General features: G+C 53.2%; 1 protein-coding gene across 1 annotated transcript; it reads left to right on the top strand.

Annotated features, from left to right (window-relative positions):
- Positions 1-7558: 7558 nt before the first annotated feature.
- On the top strand, positions 7559-9405 carry HELT (helt bHLH transcription factor). The gene is made up of 4 exons (XM_039253832.1): positions 7559-7585; positions 8038-8142; positions 8409-8505; positions 8909-9405. Exons 1-4 carry the CDS (start codon positions 7559-7561, stop codon positions 9403-9405), a joined length of 726 nt encoding a protein of 241 aa, XP_039109763.1.
- Positions 9406-13247: the final 3842 nt, after the last annotated feature.

Here is a 13247-nt window from a genome sequence, read left to right as displayed (position 1 = left end):
GCCCCACACAAAGGCCTGTCCGTGCCACAGGCAGCTGGAGGAGGCAAGGAACAAAATCTCCCCTGTAGCCTCCAGAGGCTGCAGGGCCCTGCTGATACCTCAAGTTTGGACTAGAAGCTTCCAAAACTGTAAGAAAATTAACGCCCATTGTTTTAAGTTACTGAGTTTGGGACCACCCTAGGACACCACCACACCCTCCCTGCAGAACTCTGTTCACTCCTCCTCTCCTCCAGGAAGTCCTCTCTGAGCGCCTTTTACCATCCCCCCGCCTCCCGCCAGCTTGCCTCAGACTCCCTTCCTGGGTGGCCTCGCTCAACAGTCTCCTGAGATGCAGAAACCAAGTTCTGTTGCCCACTGTCCTATGAGGGTCCAGCACGTTCCAGGAAACAGCAAGTGCTCCACCAGATGAACACACGAGGCTCTCAGCCCCGGAACACCAACTAGGGTCCGGGCACGATGGCAAGAACTTAACAAACGTTACTTCATGGAGTCAGCGCAATAAAGCCTGGGAAGCAGGTACCATCTCCGCTTCACAGGTACAGAAACTGAGGTGCAGCAATTGGCCCAAGACCTTTGCAAAAGCAGGGTCAGGATTTGCATCCAGATCTCCTTGAACAACAGGCCTTGGTGAGCACGAGTTTGGCATTTTCAAAAGAGCAGCAGCCAACTAGAAGAAAGATGTTGGAGGGGCACCTGGGTGGCTCAGTCTGTTAAATGTTGGACTCTTCGGCTCAGGTCGTGACGTCATGATTTGGGAATTTGAGCCCCACATCAGGGTCTGCACTGGCAACCTGGAGCCTGCTTGGGATTCTCTGTCTCCCTCTCTCTCATGTTAAATAAACATGAAAAAACATTTAAAAAAAGAAAAAGGATGTCAGAGAAGGAGTAGGGAAAGGAAAGATTGAGTCTTTTTAGGTCTATTTATTTTTGAGAGAGAGAGAGAATGAGTGGAGGAAGGGCAGAAAATCTGAAATGGGCTCTGTGCCAAGAAGAACAAGCCCAATGTGGGCCTCAAACCCATGAATCGTGAGATCATGACCTGAGCCCGAGTCAGATGCTTACCAGACTGAGCCACCGAGGCACCGCAGCTTGATTCTTAGTTAGCTAGCTTTGAGACAGAGCCATGTGTGTATGTATCTGTGTGTGTATATGCGTGCCTAGTGTGTATCATACACATGTGTGTATGTGTATGATAACAAGGGTGTAGGTTATAAATTAAAGATGTAACATACACCAGGTCAGGATGCAGCATAAATAGGTCAGCGCAGCTTTAATCCGGAAGCCTGGGAGCAGGGGGTCCGTGAGAAGAAAAGATAGAAGGATCAAGAGGGAGAAGGGGAAATGGGCGAACGACAGAAGGCAGGAAGTGTAGCTCTGGGAAGTCTGGAAACAGAACATGCCTTTCTATTTTTTTTCAATGTTTATTCTGGAGAGAGAGAGTGAGAGAGCGTGCACACGCGCGAGCAAATGCAAGAGGGGCAGAGAGAGAGGAGGGCACAGAATCTGAAACAGGCTCCAAGATCTGAGCTGGCAGCACAGAGCCCGACATGGGGCTTGAACTCACGAACCAGGAGATCAGGACCTGAGCTGAAGTCGGACGCTCAACCAACTGAGCCCCCTAGGCGCCCCCAGAACATGCCTCTCTTTCCCCTCTCCGCCACCTCCCCTGGTCCATGTCTCTGCTCCTCTCCTGCCTTGCTCTCAGGACATACGTGTGCATGCTGTCTTAGCTCCCACTATGGTACTTCACGAGCAATAGGAGGCTAAATAACGCCCTCCACCCCCACCCCAGAGACATCTGCATCCTCATTCCTGGAGCAGATGAATGTTACTTACAAATGTCACACACACAAAAGACTTTGCATGTTTGATTAAGTTAAGCATCCTGAGATAGGGAGATTGACCAGGCGGATCCTTAAGTATTGTAAGTATCCTTATAATAGAGAGGGAGGTACAGAAGAGAAGACAATGTGACCCTGGAGGCAGAGAGTGGGGGAAACCACGGTGTAGTCTCCCTAGACCATGGACTGTGAGGAGAACTGAGTTAGGGGATGAGAGGAGAGGCAGTCATGGATCCGGGGGAGCAGACTCGGCATGAAGCAGTGTAACTTCTGTCACAGGTTGAGGTAAAGATGTTGAGAGTTCGAGATGGCGGGACATGTTTCAGAGAGAAAATCCGGAGGCCTGGGGAAAGATTAACACAGTTCATCTCCCAGTTTTTCTTCATTCCACAAAACTATGTTGAAAAGCCACATGTGAAAGCAACTATGTTTTCAAATCCTAGAGGGACAAGCAGGAAACAAATCATTGCATACAGTGCACAGTACTCAAGGGAAGTGCTGTAAATACTCTGTCGAATATTTGAAAAGGCAGAGCTACAAAGCCCCCGTGTTCATGGCAGGCCTTTCACTCTATCCAATCCACCACCTGGGATGGCCTGAAAGCCCCTGCGACCTTTGCTCTCCAGTTTTCATCCGGGGATGGCCATTCCCACCTGGGATCTGCCCATCAGGTAACCATCGGCTGTTAAATACCAAATGGTGGCCTCCAACTTCAGCAAGAACAGTGCTTCTAGAACTCTCAAGCACCCTGGAGTCAACTGGGGATCTTGCTGAAATGCAGATTCAGATTCCGTGAGGTCGGGGGAGGAGCCTGGGTTTCCGCATTTCTAATTAACCCCCCCCCACCCCCGCCCCCCGCCCAGGCGGTGAAGACTCTGCTGAGGGGAGAACCGCGTTTGAGCAGCCAGGGATTAGACACTTTGTTTTTACTTAAAACAAAAACAAACCAACTTTCTGAAGGCGTCGAATCCCAGTAGCAGGTGTGTGAGGTCTCAAGATTTCCAGAAGGGTAGAGAAGCTGAAAAGCATTTGGATAAACAGTGGTGCTGATTAGCAAGTGTGGTTTCAGAGCTGCGACCTTGTTCGGCAAAGACTACCCGGTACTATACCTAAAACGAAGGGCACCTGGGTGGCTCAGTCGGTTAAGTGTCTGACTCTGGCTCAGATCATGATCTCATGGTTCACAGGTTCAAGCCCCGCATCGGGCTCTGTGCCGAGAGCTCATGACAAGCCTGTGGCCCATGGCCCTGTCTACTTGGTATTCCCAGCTTGTGACTCCTACCAGTGCTCACAACACTGTTATCACAGGACCTGTGAGAAGTAGCAGCATGGGAGGGAGGCTCAAGGACGCAGCTGATGCCTCCACAGCAGTCACAGAGGCGGCAGGATGTTCTACACAAAGCTCGCCGTGCGAAATCGCAGTGACCCTGACAGGACTCTCCTTCACAGTAACAGAGAGTAAACAGAAGCAGTTGGCCATGGGGGTCACACAGCAAATCCACAGACAGACACTCTGTGGCAGCGGCTCGCTGTGCATCACTGGGCACTGCTCAGATCCTCCCACAGTAAAAGGGGGTGTTGGATGTTGTGGTCTTTCAGGCTCCTCTCAGAGGAAACATCCTGCCATCCCACGGTCTGTGATGCTACTCACTTCAAAAACAGAGCCTAGGAGTTCGGGTCCCTTCATGCCTCGTCTTGTGGGGACCTGAGAAGCACATTCGGGTCAGCCACAGCTGTGCTTCCTCCACTCTCTGCCAAGACTCACATTTTCTCACTTGATTAAATCCCCAGTCCCATGAATGCAACTAGAAAAACCTGCACTGGAGGTGCGCGTTGGAGGGAGAGATTTGAAATTACCCAGAACACTTTACCTGAGAGCAATTTGGCTGAAATTATCACATACCAGCTATATTTTTTTCCCTTTCTATTCTTTTCCCCTTCCCCTTCCCCAATCCATAAATCCTTGACTGCCAGTATTCTAAAGAAACACAAAAGAATCCATCTTTTGGTGTTTGGAAGCTACAGGTCAACTCTATGAAGCAAAAAAATAATTATAATAGTAAAAATAATATTAACAACAGTAACAAATATATTCTGCCGGTGACTGGGGTATTCTCCAGCGATTGTCTTTAGACACCAGGAGTCTATGTGCACACTAACAGTTAATTAGCATTGTCTAATTCCTAAGTAGTCTTCCTAGTTCTGCTTCTATGCTCAAGCCTGAACCACTTGAAGTGACTATGATGTTAAGAGGCACCTGCACTTAAAGTCTTTTTCAGTCTCCCACGCACAGAGAGGACCCAGCTGGGCAGCAAGCACCAGGTGACATCACCTGCGAGAGCGAGCATCCAATGCCCCTATCATTTGCCTAGTCTGGGTCACCTGAACAAACTTCAGGAGAAAGTTCTGTGGCCTTTTCAGGAAAGCGAGGCTTACTCACATAGGAGGAAAAAATATGAAACGAATGAAAATATCACACAAGGGTGCCAACCCCACAAAACACTACTTACTACCGGAGAGCCACACTAGAAGAGACTTCTGGGCAAAATGAAACCAGTAATGGAGCACTTCAGTCTGGTTCGAGGTGCCTTGCTTATGTTTACTTACATTTCAGCGGCCACACTATGACCGAGCAGATCCGCTAATTATCTCCATTTCACAGAAGAGGGCACTGAGGCCCAGCCCAAAGTCTGGTCCAGCCCGTAAGGGGGGAGTGAGGTGTGAGGGACCCTCGGTTCCAGCACTCACAGCGCTTCACGACTCTGCTTGGTTCTGGGTGGAAACTAGGTCAAGATCCGGGAAACACTACTGTCACCCTGAAGAGGAGGGTTCAAGGGCAGATGGCCTTGAGGGTCCTGGCGCCCCAATTCCTGGCAGTGCCATTGGAGGCTTCCGGCCCCGACGGAATACAGTCCTAGCCTCATCAGAACCGAACTGACGTCCGGCCTCCCAGCAAGGGCTGCAGCAGCTGGGGAACCTGGTGAGGATGCGCGCGCCTGCACCCACCTCCCCACCTTTACTTGCCTCCCTCCCTCCCCCAACCCCCAAGCCACACACGGGTACTTACAGCCCTGGGGCCCAGCTCCTCAAGCCAACACGAGAAATTAAACAGTTCGCACAGAATGAAATTTGGCCCGTGGAAGGTGCCTGCAGCTGGCGGTTAACACCAGCAGTAAGAGGATCAACTCCTAGTCCGCTGGCTTAAAAGGGGGGGTGGGGTGGGGTGAGAAGTGTGCGCGCTCCCTTTTACCCATTCACGTTAGTTAATTTGGATGATAAGGGTTCGTGTTTAATCCCTTTGTGAGCGAGTGAATATACTGAAATCGACAACCCCTGAGAGCACCGGCGGCTGGGAGGGCAACCTGCGCGGGAGCGTGCGGGTCGTGTCCAATCTGGCGTGAAGGAGAAAAGAAACGTCCTAAGGAGACTGAAAGCAAGAAAGAGAGAGACACCCTAGGGGTGCGTGGTGCCCACCGAGCCGCACACCTCCAGGCCGCGGCGGGTGGGCCGCGCTCTTCCCCAAGGCCCAGCACCCCAGGCCCGCCTCTGCGCCCTAGGAGCTCCCCAGGTCCCCCAGCGAGTGGGGCTCCTCCTTAGCCACCTCTGCCGAGGACTAACGACACCCAAGGGAGAGCCCGGGCCCTGCCACGGTCCAGCAGAGCGGAGAGAATTTAGGCGAGGCGTGGCGCAGAAAAGGGAGGGAAGGCTATCTAAGGACAGGGCTCGGTTCTCGGATGGGACAGATCAGAAAAAGGTGAGAGCTCGGTGGCTCTAGGTCAGGTCGTAAAAGCCGTCTTTATAGTTTCCACCTGCAAGAAAGCTCACACCCCACCCACAGCCCGCAGGCCTGGAGCCCCCAGAGTGCGGGTCCGAGGCTGCAACTGGGAGCGAGCCCGGTGGGTGGGGGAGGAGGCCCCCGGCCGCCGGCCTGGCTGCCCGCAGAGGCGCGGGAGGCGGAGGGAATTCCCAGCCGCCGCCGCCCCCTCCTTCCCCTCGGGCCCGTCCAGCAAATTTCCTCCCTCGTTTCTGTTCGTGCCTTCCCCCCCTCCTCCTCCCCCCGATATATTCGCTCTCTAAAACCATAAAAAAGAGATCAACTTCCCTAACTTCACGGAGCCCTTTTCAGTGACAAATATTGATGCCCAAAGTGTCTGCGCTCTCCCGCCCCCAAACGTTAAGAAAAGGCGCCCGCGAAAGGGGGACATAAAAAGTTAACAATGCTGTGAAAATATGTTTGCAGAAAATAGACAATCGTTGGATTAAACGTATTCAAGTATGAAATAATGCCTTTTTGTGTCAAAACTTGGGCGATGGGCGGGTACAAAAGTTCCCTGTGGCAGCTACTTGCTCCCTTTGTGAGCCGTGCGCTTTGGCGTCTCCACTTGGGCGCATTACTCAGAGCCCTCTAAGCGCGATTGTTTCTCCCTTTCTAATGACATTTACCGGATCAAAACATGCTGTTAATTCGATCAGAAGGCTTCACCCTCCCTGACAAAGCCACAATAATTTCTCCTGAAGTTTGTTAAATTGACCAAAATTAGGCAAATGAATAGGGGTCTGTAGGCGCCCCCTCTCGCAGGTGACGTCGCATAATGCTCGCCTGGGCCAGCTGCATTCCCCCTTTCTTCTCCTCGGCCCACTCTTCTCCGTGTTGCCCCCCGATCCCCCCACCCCCCCCTCACACACACACACACACACACACACGCCCGCCTGTCTCTACTCCCCCCACCCTCTGGCATTATTAAAATTTAGCCCAATGAAACTATTCATACTTTTCAATGGACATTTTCGCATAGGATAATAGGCTACAAATTGAGCCTCTTCCCCCCGCGAAGAGAGAGCCCGACGGGGGGAGAAAAGAAAGCAAGAGACGTGGTCAGGGAGCAGGGGGGGAACGTCGCGTGCCAGAGACCGGCGGGAGGGGCGAGGCGAGGCGGGAGCCTCGTGTGCCAGCCGCAGCCCCACACCTGCCGGGATGTCCGGACAAATAAAGCGGTGTAAACAAAAAGGGGGGAGATGGACGTGTCACCAAGTCGTGTGAGAAAAGCCTGGGAACAAACAGGGCGCCTCCGTCTCCAAGAGCTCTCCCTTGAACCCGGCGGAACAGCCTATTAAAGGCTTACTTAATTACTTTAATGACTCTGGACAGGCTTTAAAACGCACTCGGCGCTGGGACTGCGGGCTTGCTGGGATTTGTAAACAGGCAATCGTGTGAGACTCAGCGGTGGGACTAAAGGAGGCGACACTGTTTTTGTGAGGGTCCTCGCCCCCCGGTGCCCGCGGCCGCTGCGCCCCTGCGCTCTGCGCCTGCTGCGGGCGCTCCCTCGCCCGCCGGCCCCAGTTTACCGCCTCCTCGTCCCGCCCGGGCTGTTACCATGCAAATGTTATTCCCCCGCCGATCACGTGTCCTTTGAAGGGCCACGTGGATTAACAAAGCTGATCTGCCCCCAGCTCACCCCCCTCGGCTGCTATTTTTTTCCCCCTTAACTTCTTTAAAACTGATCTTGAATGCATACATCCCCCAAACGCAGCTCCCCTAATCCTATGGAATCATTCAACTCGTGAATGCACTTGGAGTCCTAAATGACCGCTTTATAAGGCAGCCCCTCGGAGTGGGGAGGCTGCAGTCTACCTGGGACACTCGAGGAGGCACACGAGGCGGAAAGTGGACGGGTGACTCGCGCCACCGCCTCTCCCGAGGGCGCGTCCTGACCAGGATGTCAGACAAGCTCAAGGAACGCAAAGTGAGTCGGCTGAGCCCGGACAGCCCTTGCGCCCTGACAGTGGGGGGCGTCTGACTCCCGGAGCCGCCTCCTGGCTGGACCGACGGCAGGGACGTGGCACCCGGGACGCTCGTGCGGAGGAAGCTTGAGTGGTCTGGGCGGGGAAGGAGGGCAGAGGAGCCTCCTCGACTCGGGAGGCCGGTGGCCACCTCCCCAGTGCCCTGGCGCTCAGCTGGCCGGCGTGGCCCGAGCCGGGCGGGCGGCCGGAGGAGGAGCGCACCAGCGCGGGCGTGAGAGGGCAGAGCTCCTCTAACCCTCGTGTGGAGGGGCAGGGACCCCCGTCCGGGGAGGTGGGGGGGGGGAGTCCCTGGGCCGCGTTGGGGGCTGGGAGGCCAACGGACACGCAGCTGCAGCCATGACTCTGACGACTCCCTGAGCAACACTATCCTAAACGTACAAACCTCTGTTCGCAGAGAACCCCTGTTTCCCACAAAGTGATAGAAAAGCGGAGGAGGGACCGGATTAACCGCTGCTTGAACGAGCTGGGCAAGACGGTGCCCATGGCCCTGGCGAAGCAGGTAACGTCAAAGGCCGAGGGAACCGAGTCCTGCGCCGGGGACCCTCCGCCGCCACGCTTAGCAGGGATGCAGGGAATCTGGAGACGGAGAGGGGCTTTGCTGTGGGCTCCTCTCCCCGGGGCCCGAACGCTGGGCGAGCCCCAGGCGGCCTCGCATGGATCCCCCCAGCGCCCTGCTCGCTGCTCCGCATTAAGCGGTGCACCCAGCCTGCGGGGGTTGACTAGCGCCCACGGGGTCGCTGCGAGGAGCGCTCCCTCTTTTTGCAGAGTTCTGGGAAGCTGGAGAAAGCGGAGATCCTCGAGATGACCGTTCAGTACCTGCGAGCCCTGCACTCCGCTGATTTTCCCCGGGGAAGGGAAAAAGGTGGGCGCGGGTTGGACACGGGAGAACCTGGGCTGGTTCGCCGTGGGGGTCGGGGTGGGAGTCAAAGGGCCCTCCAGGGCTCTCGGCTCTGGATGTGCCCGCGGGGGGGGCGGGCCGAGGTTCTACGCAAGCAAGGGGACAGGAGAACAGGATTCTGGGGATGCTGGGTCAGTCCCCGACTCCGGTGGGGAAGGGTGGGGTCAGGCTCTTAAGGAAAAGGTCTTTTGCTTGCACTTTTCCGGTCTCCAGACCGGGTTGAGGGAGGACAGGCCTCTACTGGGAACTCGGGCCAGAAAACGTGACTGGGAGGTGCCGGGCACCCTCCTCAGGTCACGATGGGGATGGGGCCGCTCATGGCTTGCATGGTTTTTCCTTTCTGCGGGTTCACTCGCCGCTCCGGCAGAATTACTAGCGGAGTTTGCCAACTACTTCCACTACGGCTACCACGAGTGCATGAAGAACCTGGTGCATTATCTCACCACCGTGGAGCGGATGGAGACCAAGGACACCAAGTACGCGCGCATCCTCGCCTTCCTGCAGTCCAAGGCCCGCTTGGGCGCAGAGCCCGCCTTCCAGCCGCTGGGTTCGCTCCCGGAGCCGGATTTCCCCTATCAGCTGCACACAGCCGGGGCCGAGCTCACCGGCCACAGCCCCGGGGAGGCCTCCGTCTTCCCGCAGGGCGCCGCCCCTGGGCCCTTCCCCTGGCCTCACGGCTCGGCCCGCAGCCCGGCGCTGCCCTACCTGCCCGGCGCGCCCGTGCAGCTCCCGAGCCCCGCGCAGCAGCACAGCCCCTTCCTGACGCCCGTGCAGGGGCTGGACCGGCACTACCTCAACCTGATCGGCCACGCCCACCCCAACGCCCTCAACTTGCACCCGCCCCAGCACCCCCCGGTGCTCTGACGCCACCTCGCCCTCCAGGTTTCTGCGCGCGCCCGGCGCTGCGTAGGACAAATGCTATCCATTGTACAGGTGTAAATAGTATACCAGCAGAAAAGCTGGGTGGGGGAAGGTCAAGAGCAAATTAGTCTCCCGAAGGATCTCCCCCTGGCAATAAACGTTTTCTGGTAAAGACCCAAGAGATGGATTTCTTTGTTACCTTCTGCTCTTCCACCACCACCCTTGGAGATGCCCGAGGGCGAGAGCCTGATAGGGCCCAGGTGTTGGTCCTGAGTACTTGGGGGTGGGGGGCGCTGCGGGGCTGAGGAGGTGGGGGAAGAGCCTAAATGGAGCGTCACTTCGGGGCGTGAATTTGGGTTCCCTCGGGGCTCCAGACCCTCACCCGACTGGAGCACATCTTGGGGTTTTGCCTCAGGTAAGAGCGCACGCGGAAAACTGGGCCTTGTCTCTCAGAAAATGCAAACTAAGGACCCGCCGCAAGCTGGCCCTGGCCGACTGTCGCCAGCTCGGACCTGGGCGCCCCCCCCCCCCCACCTCGAGACGAGGCCAGGGGTCGCGCGCGCACCACGCGCCGGTGGGCGCGGAGAGCCGCGCAGCTCAGGCCCGCGGGGTGCGTGACTAGGTTTACAGCCTTAACGCGTCTCTGTAACACAACGAGCGAGGAAGTAACTTCTGAGTTCTGGCTCAAAAACAACGTCCGACGCAGTTTATTTCAGGATGACAAGTACTCTGCGCGCGGGAGGGCTCGGGGCGGCTGGCCTTGCCTTTTGCGCACAGATCAGCTCAGCTTCGGAGATGCTAGGCAGCCGGGCGAGGAGCCGGCAGCGAGCGGGTCGGGAGACACGCTCCCCAGGGGAGTGTTCCCTCTGCAGCTCCCACCACCCACGGGCGAGGGGTCGAGACGCTGGGAAAAGGCTTCCCCGTCCCCGGGGGAGGGAAGGTGGATTTTAACCTTATGCTCAACCCAGAACGTAGCGAGGAAAGTTACACTCTTGGCTGGCGATCTTTAGGAGATCGAGGTTTTCAATTCCAGTTGGATCTGTGCCTTACCCACAACACAGCAATACATTTAAAATAGCAAACAAAACTTTTGTTTTTCTAATACCTAAACAGCAAAATGAGACTTCTGTTGTTTTATGGAAACAGGTAAAATGAACTGTATCCAACTGGCTAAAGTTGTATTTGTGGGGCTTTAATTTTTTCCCCTTCACTGATTTTTTTTCTTCCCATATTTCCTTTTTAGTTCCCTAGCTTTGATGCCCTTTACATAAATAATTTGAAATTATGTAGCAGCTTCTCCTGTTTCCAGAGGCCATTAAACTGAACTACAATGGTTTGCCTTCTCCCAGATTAGTAGGAGAACAATAAAATTAACTCATTCCATTTCTGTGGTTGGGGTTTCAGGGAGCTCTGACGGAGACTCTTTACTGAGGTCATGGACTAGGGTGACCTGCAATTTGTAAACCATCAAACTTGATTATACAGAGATAGTGCAAAATACAAAAAACCCAGTTCATTAGGTTGCCCATAAAGTGAACCTTAAATGTGCATGCAGGGGGCAGGGAGAATCTATAAACTTCAGAAAAGGTCTTGCAAGTAGGGAGATCTTGATCTTGCACTACATGTCACTACAGTACTTATCTATAAAATGTGAGAACCAAACAAATACCTCCCCCTCAAGAACTGATAAAGTTAGAGCATGAAAGCAAGTGTCAGGCCAGGAGGCCTTCCGGATAACAAATATACATTGCACAGTATGGGATAAAAACAAATTATGCAGAAATGAGAGAATGCATGGTGCCTATTATTGGAACACATGTCTTACACCCATTTTCATCAGCGCTGGATACAGAATATGAAGAAGGCCTTTCAGACTTTTTTTCTCTGAGCATTAAGCCAATCTGAATTCCCTTTGGCAGTGAAGCATTAAAGATATAGTGTTACCCTGGAAATATAAATTATTAATATATTCAGCATTTTTGTCACTTCTCAACTGTTAACCAAATTAGACAAAACTTTCTTTTACTAAGTAGATTTTCTCTTTGGGATTAGCTTTGGGAATGCACAGGGCCACCACAGTAAAAACTTTGGTCATTTACATATAATTTTGCAAACTTCCACTGGCCCATGACAGTCTTTGTACCTCAAATGTTGGTATTCTTGATTTTTTTTTCTTTCTCATTTAACTGTGGAGGATAAAACCCTGCTTTGGCTTTACAATGACTTTAGGATAAAAGTCTCCCTCCCCATTCTCTTCCTCCCCCTTTCTGTGTGTGTGTGTGTGTGTTGTGTCTTTTTCTGAAACCTTCATCCAGAGTTCCAATTCTCCAGGCTTGGCCAAAAGTCAAACTTAGATTAGTCAGACTTTGCAAAAGATTAAAAAATATCACTGCAAAATAGAATTGATTCAGATCAGATTGTGACTTTAATGTGTCCTGTCCTGCACTTTCTCTGACAACACACTACTCCCCGTCCCAAGTCCCCCACCTCCCCCGCCTCTGTCTGAGTCTCTTATGCCCAATCCTTCCACTCTTTCTTTTAAGTAAGTTGTATAGTAATGGTTTCCAAGAGAGGCTCAACTAAACCCAGAAATAACAAAAAACAAAAAACAGTGGGTTTGGCTGGAGGTGACCCATTGTGATACCTCTGAAAAGGGCAACCTCTTGTTTCTTGGGCTTCATCCTTGAGTGGGCAAGAATAAAAATAATCATCCCCATGAAATCAAAGGTTTTCTCCAGAGGCTTGAGGAACAAAGCTGATGGCTGGCGCTTTGGGTTGGTCCCCGTGGCTCTGTAGGGCTAGAACCAGGGGCTTCCGGGCACTCCAGCCGCCCCTGCCGAAAGGGTGGTAATACAGAGCTCACTTGTGCTTCCAAGCGTTATTGCACACAGTCCATGTGTCAGTGGGGGCCCTCCAGTCTGGGCTGCTAGCTACCAAGCAAGGAAGGCGGAGGAGTAGCTAGGGAAGTGCTTCACTGACCCCGCGAAGGTGTGGAATTGCTAGGAACCTGGTAACAGGTGTCTGCATACAGTAACACACCAAGAAAAATAAGGCAACATGGGGCATTCAGTAGGTGCTCTGTAAACATTTTTGTGGAATGCCTAAATGAACCACCTGACAGTGCTCAGCTCTTGGACTTCTTTGTCTCCACTAGACTTCTCGTTTCAGGCCCTCAGGCCTTCCAGCAGAGACAGAATGTACTGGTACACCCAACCAGAAATCTATGGTGTAATCTACACACATTCCAAGAGTTGTCAGACATAGCAATGGCTCTGCCTTTGCCTAGAAATTCTACCTTGTGCCCTGGCAGGAGATGATGCTTGGCTTGCTTGGTTAAGGCAGTTAACTCTTCCTGAGGGCCCAGCTAAATGCAGACTCCAAACTCAGGATATGAATTCAGAACTAGCCTGATGAGGGTTCTGTTCCTTTCACATGAGAAAGAGCCAAGACTGGACTGAGCCAGACTCTGCCCTCTTTTCTGCAATCTCTTTTGGTTTCTAGAGCCAGACTACCAGGATTTCCATTCCAGTCCTGCTGCTCAGTAGCTGTGTGCCCTGGGGCAAGTTGCCAAGCCTCTCTGTGTTTCATGATCTATAAAATAGAGATGTTAAAAGCACATATACCTCATATGGGTTGCTATGATGATGAAGTGACCTGGTACGTTCAAAGCACTCTAGACAGAGACCCATAGTGAATGTTTAGTAAATGCTAGCTATAATAATAATAATTATCTACTACTCCCTCCTTTTCCCAAAGAGTCAGATCCTTGGGGACACTTCAAAGTAGAAAGTAAAATGTCAAGGCAATCACTAAAAACGAATCTTAATCCACCCACCCACCCCAAA

Source organism: Hyaena hyaena, unplaced genomic scaffold, assembly GCF_003009895.1.
Source record: "Hyaena hyaena isolate Hyena2069 unplaced genomic scaffold, ASM300989v1 scaffold_467, whole genome shotgun sequence".
Lineage (NCBI taxonomy): Eukaryota > Metazoa > Chordata > Mammalia > Carnivora > Hyaenidae > Hyaena > Hyaena hyaena.
The sequence above is the reverse complement of the archived record's forward strand: the minus strand, read 5'-3'. Positions and strand labels throughout refer to the sequence as shown.

Bases quoted from the DNA above. Each gene is read 5' to 3' on its own strand.
- HELT (XM_039253832.1), top strand. From the start codon at position 7,559: ATGTCAGACAAGCTCAAGGAACGCAAA. The intron at 8,143-8,408 runs GTAACGTCAAAG...CTCTTTTTGCAG, and splicing joins CCATGGCCCTGGCGAAGCAG to AGTTCTGGGAAGCTGGAGAA. The intron at 8,506-8,908 runs GTGGGCGCGGGT...CCGCTCCGGCAG, and splicing joins TCCCCGGGGAAGGGAAAAAG to AATTACTAGCGGAGTTTGCC.